Source organism: Eubalaena glacialis, chromosome 6 (assembly GCF_028564815.1).
Source record: "Eubalaena glacialis isolate mEubGla1 chromosome 6, mEubGla1.1.hap2.+ XY, whole genome shotgun sequence".
Classification (NCBI taxonomy): Eukaryota; Metazoa; Chordata; class Mammalia; order Artiodactyla; family Balaenidae; genus Eubalaena; species Eubalaena glacialis.
The window spans coordinates 70430029-70448872 of NC_083721.1; the positions used below are offsets into that span (position 1 = coordinate 70430029).

An 18844-nucleotide genomic window follows, 5' to 3' on the forward strand; every position below is an offset into this window, starting at 1 on the left:
ATATGTGAGCTGACTTTGCTTGAGTAAGAAATCACCTTTCCCTGTGTCAAGCCATTGCGATTTGGGGGCTTGTCTGTTACAGCAGCCGCTGTTACTTACCCTCACCAATTTAGGCTTACTTGCCATAAGAAATTCACATACTGACTACCTCTTCTAAGTCTGCTTGTTTAAGTCTTCTGTTGCCTTGGTTGTTAGGGACCCCTGCAGACTATGGCCACATAGCCCACTTCCATTTAGCAACTGGACTAGTCAAAGGGGTATCTATAGAGGCCTCCAGGTCAGGAGGTGCCGTGTGACTGACACATCACACCCCAATAGGCTCCCGCTTTAGTTATCATAACCCAAGATGTTTGAGAAGACTTGCTCCCCAGGCTGTTCTGCCAAGCCCTCAGGAAACGCCAGTTACCTTACGCTGGGTTGGACATCCTGGAACTTACCCCAAGGGTTTGGAAACAAGAGGCTGACCATGCTTCTTCACAAAGCGCCCTGCAAGTAGGAAACAAAGAGAAAGAGGCTTGAAAAGTCCGGTCTGAGCCACAAACTGGGAGCAACAAAAGCCAGAAAGAGTCAGAGGGGGTGGGGGGTAACAGTTCACCCTGACCGAGCCCATACTGGCTCAGGCTCTATGGTGGGCACTTTACATGCATCGTTGCATGGATTTCCCGCAATACTTTAAGGAGGCTGGCATTACATCATCCTTCTAATTTTTTAAACAGGTGAGAAAAATGAGATTCGGAGACATGAAGTCACCCACTTGAGTCACAGAGCCAGTAATGGTACAGGAAAGCATCCCGGTCTACCTATTCTAGAACACTCCACCATTCTGCTGAGTGGTTATATGCCCCTGGACCTTCCACTCGGGGATGATCTGTGGCGATCAGGACCTCTCCAGAAAAGGAGCCACTTGAACGGACAGGGGAGATGCACATGCATCTCTCTTACTACATCTATTCCTGTCTGACCCAATCACCACTGCACCCTTCCACTTAAAGCCCAGCAAACAGTAGGATCTGTCCTGCTGGAATGGAGCAGATCACAGGAGACAAGCTCCAGAGCGGCCAGCACCTCCCAGAACCTGCACCAGCAGGACACTGGGCACTGCCGGTCCTGGGTGAGGTGCTGCTGTGCTGGGCGGGAAGCAGTTAAATAGCAGACTCTGCAAGGCGACTGGGGTCAGCTCCTTTATCCAACTGCTGCTGCTGGGAGGAACAACTCATAACGTGACCAGGAAGTGACTATATAGCAGTGGGGTGTTTTTGAGGAATGGGGAGGGGGAGAGGAGGACATTTTTGAGATGACAATCAGCCTGGAAGTTGTTCTCTTTCTGCGACAAACTGGGAATGTTTATAAAACTCCACCCAAGGCACGCATGGAAAGGGTAGAAGTCATTCCCTGATATCGGCAGGCAGCTGCAATGGGAGATCTGCAGGGTGTCTCCCGGAAAAGGGTAAACTTCCTTAAATTCCAGCACTGATCACATCTATGTGAATGCATAGGAACATAGGAATGGAAGGTGAAGATCATGGCTGAGTACTTCCCTCAGCCATATCTGGTTTAAGGTTATACCAGGACCTTAGTGAAAAAGGGTTAATAACAATGCCTGCATCACATTTAAGTTGTGATGCCATATGGGTTGACAATTGTTGTACATGCATTCTGCTTAACATAACTATTTAGTGAGCCGTGTATAGTTTTCATCCCATAATGTGGGTTTAGTTCTTGTCATTCAATTCTCTGTTCAAGGTTAAAAGAACTTATAAGCTGATAAAAGGAGAGACCTGTTCTGGGAGGGCCCAACTGACAACTGCAGTCAAGATGCTGGGGTCCCTCGGACACCACTGGAGGAAGTTCTTTTAGAAAGTATTTGAGCAAATGAGAATCATCAGCTTTAAAGATGCTCTGCTCTTAGATCAGCATCTTCCTTTCTGTCTCTCCAGTTAAAGGAAACGATGCTAAAAGTAGGAAAGAAAGTTTACAAAGCTACTCTCTTTGGTCTTGTTTGTAGTAGTAAATATTGGAAACAACATAAATGTCATACAGTAGGTAGACAATAAGTGGCTTAGTAAAATGTACAATTAGACATCTTATTCTGCCACCAAATTATGTTTAAGAATATATGAAACATGCAGAAATATGTTAAAAATATTATATCATTTGCTCTTCAGCACACTCCAGCTGGGCTGTGATCCTCTCCACTCCACTGAGCTCCATTCCGACCACCATCTTGCCAAACCCAGTGGTTAATCCTCTTCACAATCTCACTCAGTAGCACTTGACAGCAGGGGCCACTCCTCTCCAAAGCACTTTCTCCTCCAGACTCTCCTGCTTTTACCAGGTTGCCCATTCTTTCCTCAACCTCCTTCTCTTCTGGAACTTTACCTCTGAGAGCGCCCTAGGGCTGAGTCTTGGGTCCTCTCCTCAGCTCTATGGACTCTTCCCCAGGGGGGGGTCTTAGTCCCATAGCTTTAAATAATATCCATAATAACTCCCAAACCATACTCCCACCAGAACTTTTTATTCCTCAGAAGTATCCAGGCCAGTGCCCAGCACATAGTAAGTATTCAAATATTTGTTAAATGAATGAATTTTATGAAAAAAAGAGCAGCATGCAAAATTTTCTATTCAACGTGATCATAATCAGGTAAAAATAAGATAAAATACCCAAACATAGTGAAACAACCAGAAGAAAATATATCAAAACGTAATTCCCTCTTATACATGCTCTATTCCACAGCATTAGGCACACACCAATCACTAAGACTCTCATCTAAAATATCCGGGTACCCTTCACTGCACTTGTCATGCTACTGTACCACTCATTTCACACTGGGGTAAAGATTTGATAAAAATTAGACTGATCAATAGATAACCAACAAGGACCTACTGTATAGCACAAGGAACTACACTCAGTATTCTATAATAACCTATAAGGGAAAAGAATCTGAAAAGGAATATGTGTACATATAACTGAATCACTGTGCTGTACACCTGAAACCAACACGATATTGTAAATCAACTATACTTTAATAAAAAAAATTAATTAATTAATTTAAAAAATCAGACTGATCAACAGATGAATGGATAAACAATACAAGGTCTATCTATACAATGAAATATTATTCAGCCATGCAGAGGCATAAAGTAATGATACATGCTACAACACAGATTAACCTTGAAAATTTTTGCTAAGTGAAAAAAGCCAGACACACACAAAATGTATGATTCCATTTATATGAAATGTTCTGAAGAGGCAAATCCACAGAGACAGAAGGCAGATTGAGTGGTTGCCAGGGGCTGGGGGAGGGGGGAGTGGAGTGACTGCTCAATGGGTGTGGGGTTTCTATTTGGGGTGATGAAAAGTTCTGGAGCTAGACAGTGGTGATGGCTGCACACCATTGTGAATGTCCTTAATGCCACTGAGTTGCATGCTTTAAAATGGTTAAAGTGGCAAATTTTATGTAATATGTATTTTATCACAATAAAAAAATTATACTAAGAATCTTTAAAACTCTTGGGAGCTAAATGTCTTAATCCAAAGGCTAAAATTCCTTTACTCCTTAAAAGATGGAGCAAAAATATGGCATTTCCTCAAAGAATACCAAAAGTGTGCTGTTTGGAGGTACTTCTGTATCAGAGTAAGAGCAGTTTATGGTAAAATCCAAAGGTAACATATAAAGCAGTCAGCTAAAAATGGAATTGAGGAATGCTCATCTTAATGTGTGTCAACACCAGAGACATACATCAAAGCAAACAGAGAATTTGGGCTAAAATAGCTAACAGGGTCTATTTATAGGCAAAAATTTGAAGTTGCAAATTGTCAGATAAGGCAAAATTAATTTTGTGAAAGTATGAAAATCTGGCAGAACAGCAAGGCTATGTAGAAAAATAAGTGGAAAGGGGATTAAGGTAGAAATGCCAAAAATAGAAGAGTAAGTTAAGAGAATTGGTGAAGACAGGATCGAGTTAGTGAGAGGGAAAAAAAGGCCAAGGCACCAAAGGTATTTAAACAGTCATCTCAGATTTTTCAAGGATGAGTAAGAGAGGATGCTAGCAGGTTTTAGGAGTTAAAAGTTCAATAGTGGAGATACTAAGCACATTTTGTCAAAGACTGAGTAGACACAGAGAATGCTGCCAAAAGGGGAATAATGTGATCACGATGGTGAGAAGAAGAAATACTTCTAAAAATGTGAGATGATATAATTTATCATCCAAACAGAGACTCTGGACACTGAAAGGGGCATAATTAATAATTCTGCCCGGACAACAGGAGTAAATCAGGACTGTTCCAGGCAAACCGGGGAGCAGTCACCCCACTTGCAGGCAACTTCAAAGCAGATTTTAAGGACTGCTTAAAATAGTGGTTCTTCACTCAATCAGAACAAATACCCACTTTTTATACCATGTATTTAGCAATGTCCCCTGTGCCATGTTGAATCAATATTTGCCGCTAACCATCCACATATATAATTTCAAAAAGAAAACAAATGTAAAGCCCTGACTAAAATGTTAAGGAGAAACAAAAGGAAAGGGAAGTATAATAATGTTTATTTCAATATGAAATTTCAATATTTCGATATTGTACATCAGTAGATGTTCAAGCATGTCTATTTCAGTGTAAATGCTCAGGCACTTTAGAAGACATAACGAAATAGATGCCTGCACTGACTCATACGCATGTTTGGATTTGAAGGTGAATGATCAAAAAACACACCGTACAAGTAGTAATGGAAATGAAGGAACACAGGTATACAGGTGGACGCTAGAATAAAGTAGTGTTAGCAATGTTATATGTCAATTATATCTCAATAAAGAGAAAAAAAGAAAAAATTAGTATAGTAAAAAGAAAAAGTAGTGTTAGGATAAATAACAGAGAAGACATATCATATAACAAAGAAAGAATGAAACCTTAAAAGAAGGTAACACAGCAAGACAAGTTACAGACCACTGAAGTAGAGAAAATGGGGGAAAAAATGACTGTAAGTGTGGTGTCAAAACAATTTTCTGCTGTATGACATGGGATCCTTGAGACCTCATCTGTACTAAAACACTGATTCAGTCCCTATTATGCATAAGGCATTAGTTAGAGCTTCAGCAGGTGGACTGATGTGTGTAATAAAAGCTAGAATAAAACTTGAGCCTTAAGAGAAAGGCAAAGTGCTTCAAAGATGGAGGAGGGGACACCCCAGAGCAGGGCCTATTGAAGATCTTGAGTTTCAGTTTAAAGGTGGATCATTGGAGAATTCGAAGGGAGGGAATGATAAAATCCCATCTGAATTTTTTGAAAGATATTTTTAGCAGCAATGTGGAGATTAGAGTGGGGTAAGGGTAGAACTGGGAAGACCATTTGGAAATCTGTGCAACAGGACAGAGTGGATGGACCACGATGGTGGTAGTGGGGACAAAAGAGAACTGGCGCAGCAGGACCTGGTGACTGACCAGGGAAGGGGGGGGAGGGAGGGAGCACTTGAGGATGACGAGGTGGCTGGGCTGCCCTGCTTCCAAAGGAGGTTTGGGTTATCACCTGTCAAGGTTTCAGCTGTGTCTTCCAGAGGCCACTAAAGTCCTAACCAGAAATGTCAATGCACCTCTGCCAGGGGCTGCCTGTCACTGTATAAATGGGGGCCTCACCCTATATAAACAGTTCACTCTACAGCCTCCACTCAGGCAGGGAGCTTTGGAGGTCACTGCCACAGTCCACGTTCACCGGAATGTACACATGTACATTATTCTTACACTATGACACTCAATAACAAGTACAGTTGACCCTTGAAGAACACGGCGGTTAGGGATGCCAACCCCATGCAGTGGAAAATCCACGTACTCTATCTCTGCCTCAAAAATGAAGGAATTGATACATGACTCACCCAAGGGCAGGAAGCTGAAGCTGTTCTGTAGAATCAGGACTCAAACCCTAGTTCTTTTGATTCTGCGTATTGTGATCTCTAATTGAACACAAACTTCCTCCCACACTTAGTTAATTTAAATATCTGTAAAATGAAAATACAGGTACTCTATTTATTGAAAAAAAATCCATATATAAGTGGACTCATGCAGTTCAAAACTGTTGTTCAAGGGTCAACCATACGTCCTTGCATAGAGGCTAAGGAGGTTATCCCAGGCTGCCTAGTAGACATTTCAGGAGTTCTATTTGGGTCCCCAGGAAACTGATGCACTAAAGAACCAATTCTTCCTCAGGGGGTTGAAATAAAATATCCACCACTTAGAAGACAAATTACTTCCTGGTCATTGATGGATAAGGTAGTCATATATCCTACCCAATGAGTTCAAAGGAGTAGTGACACGAAGTTTTGTTTTGGAGGGGGGAATAGTTCAATAAATTACGGCCAGTGATCTCTCAACTGTCTTAAATAAGTACTCTAAAGAGGAATTTAGATCCTCTGCAGAGACAAAATAGCTGTTTTCTTTAGAGCCTTCTTTCCAAGGCCAAGGATCACAGGCATCCCAGCTCATTTCTCAAGAGTCACTTTCCACTATGATTTCCTCCCAATACACCAAGCTAAGTAGCAGGTATTCCCTTCAGTACTTAAGTCATAAAGACTGATTTTGTATCAATTTATCAGGAAGGAAACAAAGAGAAATTTACCTCTGGCTTGAGCCGCTCCCCACTTGCGGGTCTGATGTGGTAGGAGTCATCTGGCTGTGGCTACTGTACAGGTGTCTGATCAGAAGCCACCCAGTGAGCATGTGCAGCATATGGGAAGGTTATTTTAAGCATGGTTCTGGAGAAATTCATTGTACTAATAAGCAACCCATTTTTGTTGGGGATCATGCAAAGTGATGGTGTATCAAAGACTAATGGAACACATGAAAAATCTGTGATCGTAATACTTGTAATAAACCCATGTGTTCAGAAAAATAAAGGTAAAGTTAAAAAGATTCATGAAGCTAAGCAAGCACATAGTAGGTCTGTCCCTCAAGCTGTGGCTAAGGGCAGCAGTTCATCTGGAGAGCTACATGCCATAGGAAAATGGAAAAGCAACAATTAAGGGCAGAATCGTCCACTCATACTCTGGAACGGATATGACTCTAAAAACCGCCTTGCCTCGTGCTCCAGACTTCCCACAGTCTCCTCCCAATCTGTCCTTCAGCTTTATTTCCCACTACTCTCTGCTCCTGCCCGTCTACTCACCCCACCCTCCACCCCAGGCCCTAACTCTTAACCACTTTCCTCCCATCCCCAGCATCAGAATCATAATCTGCCATCCAAATCTCACTCGCTCTGTCCGGGCTAGCCAAGTCCCTCCTCCTCCAAGAAGATATCGCAGACCATTTCAGCCTCCAGATGTCTCATCCTCCTCTAAGTTTACAGAGCGGAAGTGCCAATCATTTGGCAAATAAACCTGTGCTGCCTTGGGGTTGTGCTTTTACTTAGCTTTTAATGTGTCTAGGTCTTAGCTGACCAACCAGGTTCTTGCAGAAAGGATCTGACAAAGCATTTCATCTCCCACATGGCACCGCACAAAGCCAGCACTTCCTAAATACATCCTGATGTTGTTGCTTAATTGCAACATAACAATGAAATATGAGGTCAAGAAAGTCAGTCTCTTGAGAGCAATAACCAAGTCTTGCTGCTCTTAGATCCCAGCACAAAGTTAGCACACGCAATGAAGTCTGAGGAATGAAGAAGAGGCTAGAACTACAAGCAACTGGGAAAGGTCTGGGGGTGGAGATGGGAGAAATGGGTAGAGGAGTTAGAGATGGGGAGAAAAGATGGAAGCTGGGCCAGCCAGGGGTACTGGCGTGTATTTTGGAGGGAAAAAGAGGCAAAGTGAAACTGGAAGGTGAAAACAACAGAGGGAAGGGAGAAGGAGATTTGGAAGGCATGCTTCAAGAACAGAATGGGACCAAGTCATTTGTCATCTAACTCTTCCGTGTAGCAAATAAGTGAGGCAGTCTTGACACACAACTGTTTCACAGCAAAGAGACTGGAGGGGCAAAAAGAATAATCTTTATCTCTACCATATTTATATTTTTCCCTTTGATGAGACAGAAAAGGACAAGAACTCAGAACATTTTAATATTCTGACTGGGTAAGAAAAAAAATAGGGCATATGCCCCTACAGAAAGAAGAGTCATCAGGGAGTATAATAGACTGAAAGAGTTTATAAAGAATACAAATGGGAAATATAATTACAGGTCTTTAAGAAGGTAGAAAATTTAGGTAAAAGAAGACAGTACAAAAGAAGAGAACAACAAAACAAAAGGAGAATCACAAAAGACGTTCTTGAGGAATACAATAATTTAAAACTCAGCCATTGTAAATAGACATGGGTTCAAATATATAATGTCATCAATCCAATCCAATGTGAAAATAAAAGGGATCTGAGAAGTCTGACCCTGGAAAAGGGTAGTAGCAAAAGACATGGCGCAGAAGCGTTTCCTACAAATTCAAAATCACCAGAGAATGCTGGTGCCAGCGGCACCAGAATAGCTTGGCTAGCGGTCACTAAGGCCAGTCTTCTCCCTTAAATCCCATGACATGGGGTCACTCTCCTTTCTGCCGCCACATTCTAGGTGGCCTGCCACCTGCATGGTCAGGGAGCACTTAATTCTACTGCAAAAGTGACATTTGTTACCTATTTATAGTCTCTCTTTCCCCATTGGAAGTAAACTCCAAGGGGGCAGGAAGCCTGTCTGAATTGGGCCTGACACAGAGAGAAACAGAGTGGTGAACGAGGCAATGGACAGAGGGATGCACTCTTTGCTTGTGTGAGACATTCCAAGATGAGGGGACATGTCTTTGCTTTTCGACAGAGACAAAAGTGGCAGCCTCAGAACCTATCACCTACAGGGGAGGGAGCTGGGGGAAGAATCCCCCAGGAATGGAGGTGGAGGAGGAGGAATTTGCATGAAGGATAGTGTACTTAATAGAGAAGAAAGAGTGATGGTCAAGGCTGGATCCAGAAGGGAGGGAGGAAACAGATCTTTGCCTACCCCCCACCTCCATTTATTCATTTCAAAGAAAACTCCCAAGAGGAAGGAGCCCCTGGCCGAATCTATTCCCCAGTGAATACATATTCACTATTTTTAAAGTTATTTTTTCAGTTGTTCATTGCACTCTTAGGCGGAGTCGTTAATGGCCTGGAATTTATTTTTCAGAGATGAAAATAAACTTTATCCACTTCCTCTGAAACTATCGCTCTCCGCTCTCTTGCTACTCCTCTTCCCCTAGAATAAGCCTTTATTTCTCAACATCATCTTTAAAGCTTTACTCACCGCCCAGTGCACCAGACATGTTGATCATGACTAGGGTAACCATGCAATTTATTATCCAAACCGGGACTCTTTTGAAAGTCAAAGGAGGCTCTATTTATAATTACATTGGTAGAGCAGGCATGCTGGGATAAATGGTCACCCTAAGGACACTTGCTGTGACCATGGGTCTGCAAAAGGGCAACCACTTGCCCAAATGCTCATATTTGAGAACCATTTGTACTAGGAAAAATATATCACATCTGTAACTGAATCCTTCCTTGCTACTCAAAGTGTGACCTGTGGACCAGCAGCACGGGCATCACCCAGGGGCTGGTTAGAAGTGCAGACACTTGGGCCCTACTCCAGACCTACAGAACCAGAATCTGCATTTTAACAAGATTCCCCCAGGTGATTTGGGTGCCCTTGCATTTGCATTAAACAAGCCTATAAGGTGAGTATGAGCCGTCCTGAGGCTTGGATCACCTCTGGGCCTCCAGTTTGGCTTTCCCCGGGTTCCTGAGCTCATGGCCTTAAAATTAACCCTCTATTACTTGAAATGACTTAAGTGACTCTCTGGTCCCTGAAACACAAAGGGCCTTCTCAAAGTCAGACCACCACGTCTGGGGTATATCTCTCATTTCAGCCCCGCCCCTCACTCCACCCCAAGCCCTAGGTTCACTCTGTGGATGTGATTGCCCAGGACAACCTGCCACCTTGTTCCTACACGAGGGCTTCTCTTTTTTCTCCGTGTAAGCCTTGTTTATCCCAATTCAAGCTTCTAGAGCTGTGCTGTCCAGTACCGCAGGCGTTAGTCACCTATAGTTACTGAGCTTTTGAAATACGGCTGGTCTGAATTGAGATGTGTTACCATGTAAAATATGCTGCAAATGTTGAAGAATGTAAAATATCTCAGTAATAATGTTTATATGTTGAAATGATAGTATCTTGGATATATTGGGTTAAGTTAAAGTATTTTATTAAAATCGATTTCAACTTTTAAAAAAAATGTGGCCACTAGAAAACTTGAGATGACACATGTGGCTCACATTATACAGTTGACCCGTTAACAATGAGGGGGTCAGGGGTGCCCACCCTCCCCGCAGTTGAAAATCCATGTATAACTTAGAGTCGGCCCTCTGTATGTTCGTCGTTCCTCTGTGTCTGCGGTTCCACATCGCAGATTCAACCAACCTCAGACTGTGTAATACTGTGGTATTTACTATTTAAAAAAATCCCCATATAAGTGAACCTGCAAGGTTCAAACTCATATAGTTCAAGGGTCAATTGTATTTCTCTGGACAGTGTGGGGCTAGAGAGCAGGCTGTGGCCCCTACATTATACAGAAAGCTCCCAGAAAGCAGGCACCACGTCTCTTCCCTGCTCTGCACCAAGCCTCTGTGACCAGTCCTCTGGAGGTAGGTGAGTGTCAGGGCTGGCTACACAAAGCCTTTCCAGGGCTCAGACTAGGGCTGCACAAGGTCATGAATGGTCCTGTCATGAAGATGCTTGCCCTCAAGGAGGATAGTGCATGCTTCTTGGCCCTGGTTACCAAAGGAAATCAGAGGAGAAAGCTTTCTCCTCTATTCTCCACACAAGGATTTCCCTCTGCAAGTAGTTCTCAGGATATTAATGTCACGTTTGAACATCACAAGGTTACCATTTACTGAGTGCCTACTATTTGTCAGTGCTGCGCTGATCTTTACACAACCCATGGGGCAGCCATCAGCATCAGTTTACGGAAAAGGAAATAAGGTTCGGAAAGGTTAATTTCCCCATAGTTAGAAATTAGTGGAGCTAAAATCCAAGACCATTGGATAACACTGCCTTCTAAACTTGACCATTAGGGGGTCAAAAGGCTCCGTGTATGAGTCATACTCTTAATTCCTGAAGCTCTGCTCTTTCCGAATAAGAAGCATAACTAAGAAGCATAGCACAGAGAGCTGGCGAGAAGCAGGAGGGCTGCTGGATTCCCTTTGTAAGGGTTTGGGCTAGCCTGGCACCGTCAACAACTTATCCACGGCATAAGGGACCAGAGTGGATCCTTCCAGGGCTATGGTCTATGGGGTGGTCCCAAACCACACATGGGCTGAAACTGGCCTTTGATGGAGAAGCAGCAAGTATACAGGGCCATTCACATTTAAAGGGACTGCAGCCTTTAGGTCATTCTCTACCTCCTAGGGTTAGAAGGCATAAAACATCTTCGATGATCTCCTCAAATTAAAACCAAAGGGGAGGGCGCAGGGTTGAGAGCCTTAGCCTTCTCTCATTTGCTATAGTTCTCCTGCCTTCTTTCTTTTCCTCTGCCCTGAGTACCATGACCTAATAAAAATTTTCCTGCTTAGTTGAGACATCAGATCTAATGTCCTCACTGATGGGAACTAAAAAAAAAAAAAAAGGTTTCATACAACCTGGGTTTTATATAGCTCCCCTGTACTCCTAACCCACTCCATTCCTTTAAAATGGATCATAGAAAACAAGGGCTAGCTCAGGTGGTAGAGACCACTGAATTCAAACCCTTTATTCTACAGAAACAGAGATCCAGAGTTTAAAGTCGCACATTGACCGGCAAAAGTTGGGACCAGAACCTTGAACCTCTGATTCCCCGTTTCCCCAGCTCCAAATAGAAAATCAGAAAAGGGGTGCTATAGACTACATTTTTTGTGTCCCCACCCAAATTCATATGTTGAAGCCCTCACCCCACACAGTGTCACTGTATTTGAAGACAGGGCCTGTGAGGAGGTGACAAAGGTTCAGTGAGGTCCTAAGGGTGGGGCCCTTAGAAGAAGAAGAAGAGACACGAGAGTTCCCTCTCTCCACCATGTGAGGACACAGCAAGAAGGTGGCTCTCTGCAAGCCAGGAAGAGAGCCTTCACCAGAAACCAAATCCTGCTGGACTGATCTTGAACTTCCAGCTTCCAGAACTGTGAGAAAATTCATTTCTGTTATTTAAGCCATGCAGTCTGTGGTATTTTGTTATGGCAGCCTGGGCTGACTAACACAAGGGGATAAAGTAATTTTTATTTGTGGGTCTCAACTCAAAATTTGGGCATTGAAAAGCGTATACTGTAGGGGAAAGCACAGCATCAGAACTGGCTGAGATGAGGGTCATTCAGAGAGTGACCAGGGGCCACCTTCCATGTGGAATGCCCCAGCCCACAGGTACTTGAAGGCCATTAAAAGGAATGAGCCACTCAGTTAAAGAATTTGGGGAAAGCATCCAAACTATGCATATTCTATTCTGTGAAACAGCCTGTCTGTCCTTTCATGATGCAAGCAAACAGGAAAAACACTGGCCGAGGTACACCTCGCCCCCTTCTGGAACCTTCTCTGGCACACAGTGTCCCCTGAAAACCAGGTTGGGAGGACTGTTTTCTGAGAGAGGAGAAATGAGTCTGACCCTCCGGTTTATAAGCCCTTAGAAAGGCCTGGAAGGGTGGAGGGAACCTTGCCATATTTCTGAGGGTCTGACGAACCCACATGTCCTTTTAGACATCAGGGCTTTAAGCAGCAGCCAGTGGCCTGAACTGGAAATGTTCTCACCCGTGGAGTGCCTTCAGCATGTGGGAGATACACCGGCAGCAAAAGGAACAGTTTTACTTATGGTCAAATGTTTTCCTGGAATTTTTAAAGTTAATAAACTTAATAGAATTTTATTCAAGTACAAAGGAAAAAAAGGGCAAAATAACTAATCAGTGTTAACACACTGGTATGTTTACCTCCTATATATTTTTCTGAGTTTTACAAAGTTTTTTATGATGGGCATGTATTACTTTATAATGATGATAATAAACATTGCTCATTCTCTAAATAGTTCAGTATCTAGCCTGTGCCAGGAAGTTTTCTAGATGCTGGAGACACTGCAGTAAACAAGATAAAGTCCTTCTTCTCCTAGAGCTTCCAGTTAGAGGTGGGGCTTGGGGGAGATAATCAAGTGGGAGGCAGTGACGGTCCTAGAAGAAAAAGTTCGGGTGGAGTGAGAGGATGGAGAGTCCAGGGGATGGGGTGGTCAGAGAGGGTTCTCTAAGGAGGGGACGTCTGAGCAGAGACCTGAAGGAAGTGAGGGGCCGAGTCAGGGGCCAGGCTGCGGAAAGAGCTCTTCTTTACACAGGGAACAGCCGGGTGAAGGCCCTGAGGCTTTGCTCAAGGACAAGCAGAGGGCCAGTGTGACCACAGTGGAGCGAGCAGGGTGAGGAGTGGTAGGAGAAGGGTCTGGAGAGCCAGGCAGGAGCGGGATGCACTTTGTAAGGCCATCATGAGGAGTCTGGTCTCGGTCTCAGTCTCAGTGTGAGGGGAAGCGAGGGGAAGGCTGGAGCAGAAAGGGAGGTGATGTGTAGTCTGACATTGTCTCCTGGGATGCCTCCCTTGTTCCAGGGACCACATTGCCCCCATCAGACTAACAGGTCCTGAGTTCCGGGATGGGGATGCTTTCTCTTGTGGGTCCCTCTCCCGAGAGAGGGCTGAGGCAGGAGCTGCAGGCCTTGGGGAAACTGATGGCTCATTTCTCCCCAGGGCTTTCACCTCTTGGGACTCACCTTCTACCGTCAACTCCACTGTCACCTGGCGGGCACCACTACCATTGGTGGCTTCACAGGTATACTTTCCCTTGTCCTCCTCACAGACAGCATGAATCACAAGGCTGAAAGTCCCCCGGGTACCACAATCCAGCAGGAAGCGGCCCCCACCGGCAATGGGTTGCCCGTTTCTGTGCCATGTCACTTGGGGCTCTGGGTAACCCCGGACCTTCAAGGAAAAGAAGAAAGGGTGAGAGCTTGTACATAAGGAGTACTTCCTATGTGGGAGGTATTGTTCTGGGTGCTTTACATGTATTAACTCTTTTAATCCTCATAACATCCCTTGCAACAAATATTATTTTCATCTCCATTTTGGAGACGAGGAGATTGAGACGCAGGGTTTTGGTAGATTTCTCGAGGTCTTGAAGGTAGCAAGTAGCCGAGTCAGGCATCCTGGCTCCACAGCCCACCACACAAGTGTCTCTCAAGCCTGGATGCATGATTAGAATCACCAGGGGGAGATTTAAAGCAATACTAGTGCCCAGGTCCAACCCTGGACCAATTAAATGAGAACCCCAGGGGGTGGGGACTGAGCATGGGGATTCTAGAGCAGTGCTTCCCACTCTAACATGAATCACTTGTTAAAAATGCAGATTCTGCTTCTATAGGTTTGGGGTGGGCCTGAGATTCTGCAGTTCAGACAAGCTCTCAGATGATGCTGAGGCTGCTGGTCCCTAGAACCCACCTTGGGTAGCAAGGTTCTAGATCTGAGCTGCCCAGTATGGCAGCCACTAGCCACACATGGCAACTGAGCGCTTGAAATGTGGCTGATCCTGAGTTGCACTGTAACTGCACCGTAAATGTAAATTATACGTGGGGTTTTGAAGAGTTAGTACGAAAAGAGAACGTAAACTACCTCGATAATTTAAAAATACTGATTACATATTGAAAAGATAGTCATTTTGACGTACTGGGTTAAATAAAATATATTGTTAAAACTAATTTCACTTGTTTCTCTTTACTTTTTTAATGTGGCTACTAGGAAAGGTACAGCTACATACATGCCTTGCTTGATGTTTCTATCAGGCAGTGCTGCCCTAGACCACTCTTTCTCTACAAATAGTTAGCAGCTAACATCTGTTGAGTGCTAAGTGTTAAGCACTTTTCTAAATACTTAGCATATCTGAGCCTCACAGCAACTTGTTCAGAGAGAAGATATTTCCCCAAAGAGGGGAAAATGCAGAGAGAGACAAATGCCAAGAAATCACTTTGAGTTTCAGAGAAAGTTCCCCAAGGGCCCTGAAACCCCTGAAACTCAACAGGCCCTTTGGAATGGACTCATCTTCTGAGGAGCAGGGCTCAGACTGGCCCGTCAATGCACAGCCTGGGACCTGAACTGGGGGATTTTAGCACTGGAAATGCACAGAAGACATCACAGAAACCTCCTGAGAAAGAAATTGTTGGCGTTACAAATAGGTTGTAACAGTAGCTTTTATCCACGTATCCACTCCAAGACAAGAAAGCATAGATACGGATGAAGCCAAACCAGAATTCCCTGGATGACCCCAAATTACATTTACAAAGAAAGCCTTCAGTGACCTACAGCAATAATCTTCCTTATACGCCCCAGCAAGGTCAGAGAGGATGCTTTATCAGCACGTGGGAGAAAGGGGAGGGGAGGTGGCTGTGCCTTCAAGCCTGGCCATTGCAGCCTCACCAAGCACATATCCTATCTCAGGGTGATGCTGTTGAAGGGGATTACGTGCATATTATAATGCCTGTTATAATATGAAACAAAGTGTTAACAGCGATTGCCTCTAGGTCTCTCTTTTCCTTTTACTTAACTATCATTTTCTGATATTCCTGCAAATAACACCCCTGACCTTTGTAAAACAGAAAAAAATTTAAATGAAAATATGTGTTCCTTTTATATTCGTGTGCCTGTATAATGAATGTACAGCACAACCATTCATTAATCTGTGGAGCCCCTCAGGGTACTTAAATCTAGAAATGGAAATAAAAGTGGCACACAAATAAACATTATGCATGTTTGAAGGTAGCAAATGCCACATATCCGTATAAAACACATCACCTTGTGGCACTATCTTGGCACAAAGGTTCAAGTCAAGGAATATCAGACAATCACTCTGTTAAAGCATTCTTTTTCTCTGTGAAAGCATATTTTCAGGAAACAACTAAGGAAAGAAACTCTCTCCTACAGAAGGAAGCCCCTTGGGAGTCTGGTCATATAGTGAATCTGCGAATCATCATCTTCTCCTCCATCCTGTCAGGCAAAGCCAGCCTCATCTCCAGATGATCAGGTGGCCTTCTGTCAGCGTCAGAGAAAGGCAGTGCAGAACCCTGGGACTGGGAGGAGATGAATCATTAACTTCACCAAAGGCGTCCTTAGCATTCCACGAGCAAGTACTCTGGCCTCCTGCAGCGGTGCCAACTCTGTGGCCACCAGGGCCTGAGGCGTCAATGTTTAACTGGGGACATTACAAGTGCTCCAGACCTCAGGGACACAGATCCCTCTTTCCCTTTCCATTTTCCTCTCATTTTCAATTTTTATTTATTTAATTTATCCTGGTTGCACCAGGTCTTAGTTGTGGCATGTGCGCTCCTTAGTTGCAGCATGCATGTGGGATCTAGTTCCCTGACCAGGGATGGAACCCAAGTCCCCTGTATTGGAGGGTGGGTTCTTAACCACTGCACCACCAGGGAAGTCCCTCTCATTTTCTACATACATATACATTCCCCTCCACCCCACACCAACAGATCCACCTCTGCAACACCCTTATATATTAAAATAAATATCCAGGGATTTTTAAACATGCTGAAATTGGTACCACTTAGAAAGCTGCGGTTTGCAATGGACTTTTGTACACCCTGCATCTGAAGCAAAGGCAGGAATTTCTATGACCTTTTTCTGTTCCAAGGTCTGAATGATTTGCAGCTCCAATTCTTATCCTCCCAATAGGGAAAAACTTGTTCAACCACTACCTAACGTTACCTAAAAATTACTCAACTTCAAGTAAACTCATTTTTATTGTCTGCCCACTATCCTGGGCTCCTGGGTGGGGAAAGAAGAGAAGCCTGGACTCACACCCCTAGTTGTGTGACAGCAGCCCTGCCCTCCCTGGACGCCTTATCGGCCTTCATCATGGGCCTTCCACCAAGAAGCCACAGATGGGGGATTTTTTACAGCCCAATCTAAGACCACAGTAAAAACCCAGTGATACTTTAGTTTTCAGAGGCCTTCCACATATAGAATCTTATTTGATTCTCGCAACACTACAAGGGAGGTGTCTTGGGTTGGGTTCCCAGGAAGCAGAACCTGAGATAGGGATTCAGGAACCCAGGCCTTAGTCAACAATCAGAGCAGCTGGGAATGGGTGTAGCAGCCTGGTGCAGGGGATCTGGGTGGGGTACCAAAAGTGTCTGTGACAGCATGCAAGGCCAATCATATTATTAAGCCCAGAGAGCAAAGGAAAGAGGCCTGGATAAGTGGATGATTTGCCAGCGATAAAGTGGCAGATCTGGGACCACAATTTTGGTCTCCAAGTTGAGTGGTTGTCTCTCTGTGCTTCACTGTAAATTCATTTTTTTGGTGAGATAAATATTATAGAATCCAAAGCATTAATAAGGGTCTATCTCTAATAGACCCTAAGCCTCCTCTAGGTTAAAGCAATATCTGCTCCCCACTTTGGGAAAAAGCCAAAGGACTCACAAAAGTCATGGCCATCCCATAAGCAAGTCTTGGGCTGTTTCCTTGGAGTAACAGGAGGACAGTGCTATAGACTGAATGTGTCTCTCCAAAGTTCATGTCGAAATCCTAACCCTTAATGTGATTATATCGGGAGATGGGGACTTTGGGGTGATTAGGTCAGAAGGGTGGAACCCTCATGAATGGGATTAGTGCCCTTAAAAAAGAGATCCCAGAGAGCTCCCTCACCCCTTCTACCGTGTGAGGACACAGTGAGAAGTTGGCCAGCTATGAACCAGGAACCGGACCTCTCCAGACACTGAATCTGCTGGTGCCTTGATTTTGGACTTCCCGGCCTCCAAAACTGTGAGAAATAAATTTCTGTTGTTGAAACCACCCCATCTGTGGTATTTCTGTTATAGCAGAAATACCCCAATGGTCTAAGATAGACAGGGATGGGTGCCATGCACATGCCCAAGACACGCCTAGGAAAGTCAGTGTGGAACAGAGAAGACAGTGTAAGAGCCAGGCCTGAGTCCTGGGTCTGACTTGTCTTCCTAGCCTCTTCAGGTTGTAATTCCTTCCTTTCACTGAAGAGAAAACAGCTCTTGATAGCTCAGGCTCCTTCCATTCCTGAAATAGTCTGGATCTAAATAGTGACCCACTTAGCTTCTGGGGGAAGATTCTTTCCTCTCCCTCCAGTCTACCCTGGGCCCCAGCCCACAGCCTTAATACTCTCTAATCCTCCATAAGGGAAAATCAAGTGACCACAAGGAAAAAGGCTTGTGAACATGAGTGGGCAGCCCTGACTTGTCACCATAATGAGTTTTTGGAAATGGCCCCAAAGAGGGTCATTCTAAGGAGAATCATATTTTTGCCACAGTTAACCACATTTAATTGGAGGTTGTGTTCTTGAACAAAAGCCTGGGATCAAATAAATCAAGGGCATAGCCGACAATCTGTCATACAAATAAAGATATAGTAACCATAACCCCTATAATAATTTAAAATAGTAAAACTGTGCTCCAGTGCCATAAAATGTTCCCAAGAGCCTTTATAGCCTCAAAATGCCTTTAAAAGGAATGGGGGCTTCATTCTGCGTGTGTTGGATGGTGAGGGGAAAGCTGGGCTGCAGGCGGGCAGCTGCTTGCTGCCACGTCACACCAGCCGGCCGTGCTGGAGAGTTTTTCAGAACCTGGTGCTGTCTCAAGATATACTTAATGATTGAAAGTGAAACATTCTTAAGGGCACTGTCTCTTCATTTTTCTCTGATGTGTGTGAAGGGCTTGCAGTTAATTCCAGTTTGCCCAGGACAGGCTACCAGAGCATAAGCCCAGAACAGGGCCAGGTTCTCTGGCCTCCACAACCCCTACAAGACTCAGAGCAACACATCTGCCTTCTCAACTTGGTG

The 18844-nt window shown here is 44.3% G+C and overlaps 1 protein-coding gene across 6 annotated transcripts in view; it reads right to left on the bottom strand.

The window, feature by feature from the left end:
* MYLK (myosin light chain kinase) overlaps positions 1 to 18844 on the bottom strand; it is a 269948-nt gene that overhangs the window by 119657 nt on the left and 131447 nt on the right. For all 6 annotated transcript variants that reach the window (XM_061194266.1, XM_061194267.1, XM_061194261.1 and 3 more), the window contains 2 exons: positions 13749 to 13956; positions 438 to 486 (listed from right to left, as the gene is read on the bottom strand). In XM_061194266.1, the coding sequence (XP_061050249.1) occupies positions 438 to 486; positions 13749 to 13956 (257 nt within the window). The remainder of the gene's footprint in view (positions 1 to 437; positions 487 to 13748; positions 13957 to 18844) is intronic.